Below are 5,435 nucleotides of genomic sequence, written 5' to 3'. Positions count from 1 at the left end.
ACCCAGCGCCATGTATTGCTATCACACGCCTGTAGGCATAGATCATTCTTTTTCTAACTCTGTGTAATATGCGTTATCTTTTGGTAGATGACCATCAAGCTGTCGAAAGCTTCAGAAGACACTGAGTGAGTAATTCATCTATTTATCCCTTGTGTTGTCCTTTGTGTCATGGGGACCTGGTTAGTTTATTTACATTTTGTATTAGCCTGTCCAAATGCGTTGGATCGCAGACGTCTCTCCTCCCCCTGTGCCTTTCACGTATACATCACAGTGATATAATTAGGAGTAAATAGGTGTATAGGCGAACGTGATATGCTTTATAATCTACCCCCTCATATACCTTTCACCATACCCCCCCACTCCATACCCTTCACCATACCCCCCATCATCACATACCCTTCACCATACACCCCCCATCATCACATACCCTTTCCACCATACCCCCCACATCATCACATACCCTTTCACATACCCCACATATCACATACCTTCACCATACCCCCATCAACTACCTACTATACCCCACATCATCACATACCCTTCACCATACCCCCATCATCAATACTTCACCACCCCACATCATCACATACCTTCACCATATACCCCACATCATCACATACCCTTCACCATACCCCCACATCATCACATACCCCTTCACCATACCCCCACTCATCACATACCCTTTATACCCCACATCATCACATACCCTCCACCCCCCTCATCACATACCCTTACCATACCCCATCATCCATCACCATACCCCCAATCAATACCCTTCACCATACCCCCACATCATCACTACCCCTTCACCATACCCCCCACATCATCAACTACCCTTCACCATACCCCCACATCATCACATACCCTTCACCATACCCCCACATCATCACATACCCTTCACCATACCCCCCACATCACATACATACCCTTTCACCATACCCCATCATCACATACCCTTCCCCCATACCCATCACATACCCCAATACCCCCTACCCTACCATACCCCATCATCACATACCCTCCCCCCATACCCCACATCATCACATACCCTTCCACATACCCCAATCATCACATACCCTTCACCATACCCCCACATCATCACATACCCTTCACCATACCCCCCATCATCACATACCCTTCACCATACCCCATCATCACATACCCTTCACCATACCCCCATCATCACATACCCTTCACCATACCCCCCATATCACATACCCTTTCCACCATACCCCCCACATCACATACCCTCTACCATACCCCCATCATCACATACCCTTACCATACCCCCCACATCATCACATACCCTTCACCATACCCCCATCATCACATACCCTTCACCATACCCCCACATCATCACATACCCTTCACCATACCCCTACATCATCACATACCCTTCACCATACCCCCCACATCACATACCCTTCACCATACCCCCCCAATCCATACCCTTACCATACCCCCATCATCACATACCCTTCACACCATACCCCCCATCATCACATACCCTTCACCATACCCCCACATCATCACATACCCTTCACCATACCCCCCCATCATCACATACCCTTCACCATACCCCCACATCATCACATACCCTTCACCATACCCCCCACATCATCACATACCCTTCACCATACCCCCCCATCATCACATACCCTTCACCATACCCCACATCATCACATACCCTTCACCATACCCCCCATCATCACAACAACCCTTCACCATACCCCCACATCATCACATACCCTTCACCATACCCCCAATCATCACATACCCTTCACCATACCCCCCACATCATCACATACCCTTCACCATACCCCCCAACATCATCACATACCCCTTCACCATACCCCCCACATCATCACATACCCTTCACCATACCCCCCACATCATCACATACCCTTCACCATACCCCCCACATCATCACCTACCCTTCACCATACCTAGAGATTGGCATGGGGTACTTTCCATAAAATCATTTCTCAATGCAAATCAAACCAGCTATTGGGCTAACTGAAATAAAACCATGCTAATCTGTTTTCTACCTGACCGCGAGTATATGTTACCTGACTCAGTGACACATTGGCATCTATACCGAATGTATAGAAATACAAATGTTGAGCATATATTCTAATAAGCCTGTCTGTTACTTGTCTTGCTTACCTCTGACGTTTCAGGAAAGAAAAACCCGAGACAGACAAGCTGAAGGCGGTGGTGAAAAATCTTAGAACGCAGGACAGCAAGACCAATATCGGCAGAAGGGATAACGGCGCCCCTCGGCGTAGATATGGCAGAAGTAGAAGCAGGAGCCCGAGTAGGAGCAGAGGTAGGAGTAGAAGTAGAAGCAGAAGTAGGAGCAGGAGTCCGCCCAGAGACCATTTTGGACGCATCCTCAAAAAGAGACGCAGCCCCAGCGTTGACCGTGACCGTAAAAGCAGCAGGTACAGGCGAAGCCGGAGCCGAAGCCGAGAGAGATCGAACAGGCTCACTAGGAGCCGCACTAAGAGCCGAAGCAAAAGCTCCAGCAGGAGTCGCAGCAGGAGCCGGGAGAGAAGCAAAGACAGAGGCGTCAAGAAGAGGAGCAAGATCAGCAGAGAGCGCGAGGAAAGTTACAAGAGGAGGAGGGAGTTAAGCCCTCCGCCCAGAAGAGGCGTAGTCGTGGACGACGAGCTGGCGAGGAAGAAGCGCGAGCTGGAAGAGCTAAACGACATGATTGCGTACAAAAAGTCGCTGGTGGACCCTGGACAGAGAACCTGCATCGACTACGACCATGGCAGGATTGCCGTCCCACTAACGGAGTACAAACCAGTCCGGTCCATCCTGAAGAAAAGACCTGAGGGGCCCGATTACCTTGATCGTCCACCTCAGCCCTATGACGATCCTTATTATGACCGCCCGTACGCTCCTACCCAGATCGGCGATACGATGACCGCTACGCTGATCCGTACGCCAGTTGTTCCTACACTGATCTCCCTTACGCTGAGCGTCCCTACAGCGACCGCCCTTACGAAAAGCCACTCTACGCTGAACCTTCCTATGGTGCCCCTCCATCTGCAAGCCAACGTTATACCGATCGCTATAGTGTTTATGAGGAACCCTTAGATGATCGCTACTATGATCCAGCATATCCAGGGAGACCTTATGATGTTTCCGTCAAACGCAGCCGGTCTCCAGAACCCCACGGTCCCTCACCTTCTTCTCAAGTTCCTGTTGCCTCCACCCAACCACCCTTGACGCATATTGCTGCCATTTCATCTTCCCAATCCTCTTACAGACCTCCTTCTCCCAGAGAAGCGCCTCCTAGAAGCCCCTCGCCCAAACTGAAGCACACAACAGCACACATGGCACCTCCAGCTGTGAAACAACCCCTTGATCGCTTCCTTGACATGCTTAATAAAAAGGTGGATGCTGACAAGAAATCCGAACCTGTACAGGTTCCTGTACCGGTTTCTGTACCCGTTCCTGTACCGGTTCATGTGAATGATGACCTTCTGCCTCATGAGCGGGCAGTTCAAGATGGCAGGGGTTTCTCTCGGATTGTGGGATTTTCTCAAGAGCAGCCCAGCAGCAGTCTAGCTCTAGAAGGGACAAAGTCACAGCTAAGTCCTAAAAGGTCCTCGGTAGAGAGAACAGATGAGGAACCTAAGACCAAGACAGAACCCTACGACAAGATCCAAAGTCTACTCCGTACGATCGGCCTGAAGCTAAGTACAGGAGATATGTCCAAACTGGCGAGCCGGGCCCAGGAGAAAATCTACAGCCCAAGGTCCCAATCCACAGAAAGAGAGACGTCATCAGCAAGGGAAGACCTGCAAACAAGAAGACCCGGTTCCATTGAATCAGAACATACCCATAGCCATTCCCCTTCGCCTGCCAGATCCTCCAGTTTGGAGCCACTTAGCAGGTCTCAAGCTGTCTCAGAGTATGAAGGATTCCTTGACCAGCAGGAATTGGAGGCACTAAAGAAGGCACAACAGCTGCAGAGTCTTACAAAGACATTGGGGAGCACACCCTCCACCACTCCTTCTCCGAAACCACCCCCTGGGCCTCCGCCTGCACAATACCAACTTCCACCCCTACCAACCAACTGGCCCCTTGGAGTCTCTACCCAGATTCCCCCAGAACAGAGCGCCACAATCCCAGAAACACCCCAGATATTTGGACTTCCTGCAGGACCTCCCCCTGGACCTCCTCCACGGCGTCCCGGGCAGCCTCCTCCAGGACCGCCTCCTGGACCTCCACCCCGGCGCCCTCCCGGACAACCTCCTTTCGCTCCACCCTCCAGCCATGCGGTATTTCCTTTTATTAGCAAGCATCCTGTAACTTCACCTTCCTCCAGTTCTTCAACACCGCCATCTTCTACACCTACGACATCGAATGCTGCTAACGATAACCAAGCAACCATCTCTACGACCGTGGCCAGATGCCTGAAGGTCATAGAGACGGTGAAATCTCTGGCTGTGCAGCCACCGGCCAAACCGGTCAAATCTGTCCAGTTCAGTTTACCCACAGTCTCTCCATCAGACTCGAGTCCTCAGACCTCAACAGAGATGGACGATGACATAAAGACCAAGCAGAAAGAGAAGGTATTACTGTAGTGAACTCTTTTACCAAAGTAAAAGTAAGCAAGTACTGTTAAGCCCAATGCAGACCAAAGATTTTTAATGAGACTAAGCTGTTTTAGAAAGTGGCAGGGAAAAGTTGCAGCGGTCTGAACTGGCCCATCTCAGTATCAAAGTTTAGATGGAGCAAGTATCTCAATATCACTATCCTCATTCATATTTTAAAGGTGCATTAGGCAAGCCTTATAAAACTAACTTTCTGTCAGATTTGCTGAAACTCACCCTATGTTTTAGTAGAACTACATGAAGCAGGTAATTAAAAAAAATAAATCCAGCTCCTCTGGCAGCACCTACAGACTGTAGTGTGATTTGCAAAAATCCACAGCTCCCTGTTGAGATGCACCAATCAGGGCCGGGGTGTCTAACTGCGTGTTGCTCATGCACAAGCATTCATTCTTCCTTGTGGGGGGGAGGGGCTTAGGACACCGTTTTGGGTTTTAGCAGAAAGGGGGAGAGGGACTGAGAAGTTGTCGATGTTCAAATTCTTTGGCTAAATCCTGGATCTTCACAATCCTACCTACAGTACCTTTAAGACGCTACAAATGATATCCAGCTACCAAAAAGCCTGAAAAGTCTGAGTCAAAGTTAGAATGGAAGTTTAGAGAGTTGTTTCTATGCAGGTGATACACCGTCTTGTCACGTCTCACTGGTGTAAACTGGCAGCTTTCAGGACGCTGCAGATCGGAGCATTGCAAGTAGCTGTGAATCTTTGGTCTGAACTGCGCTCTAGGGCTCTGACACACCAACCCGACGGCCGACCGTCCGGCAGAAAAGATCCAAAGAGTGCCTCGGAACACACCGAAGCAACGC

At 50.0% G+C, this 5,435-nt stretch overlaps 1 protein-coding gene across 1 annotated transcript; it reads left to right on the top strand.

The window, feature by feature from the left end:
• Nucleotides 1-87: 87 nt before the first annotated feature.
• si:dkeyp-121d4.3 (serine/arginine repetitive matrix protein 2) lies at nt 88-4,589 on the top strand (the record flags this gene model as incomplete). Its single annotated transcript, XM_039783160.1, is given in 2 exon segments — nt 88-125; nt 2,181-4,589. Coding segments are annotated over 2 exon segments (963 nt in total), but the record flags the coding sequence as incomplete, so codon positions are not given.
• Nucleotides 4,590-5,435: the final 846 nt, after the last annotated feature.

This window comes from Perca fluviatilis, chromosome 19 (assembly GCF_010015445.1).
Source record: "Perca fluviatilis chromosome 19, GENO_Pfluv_1.0, whole genome shotgun sequence".
NCBI classification, from domain to species: Eukaryota; Metazoa; Chordata; class Actinopteri; order Perciformes; family Percidae; genus Perca; species Perca fluviatilis.
This window is presented reverse-complemented; position numbering and strand designations above follow the sequence as displayed.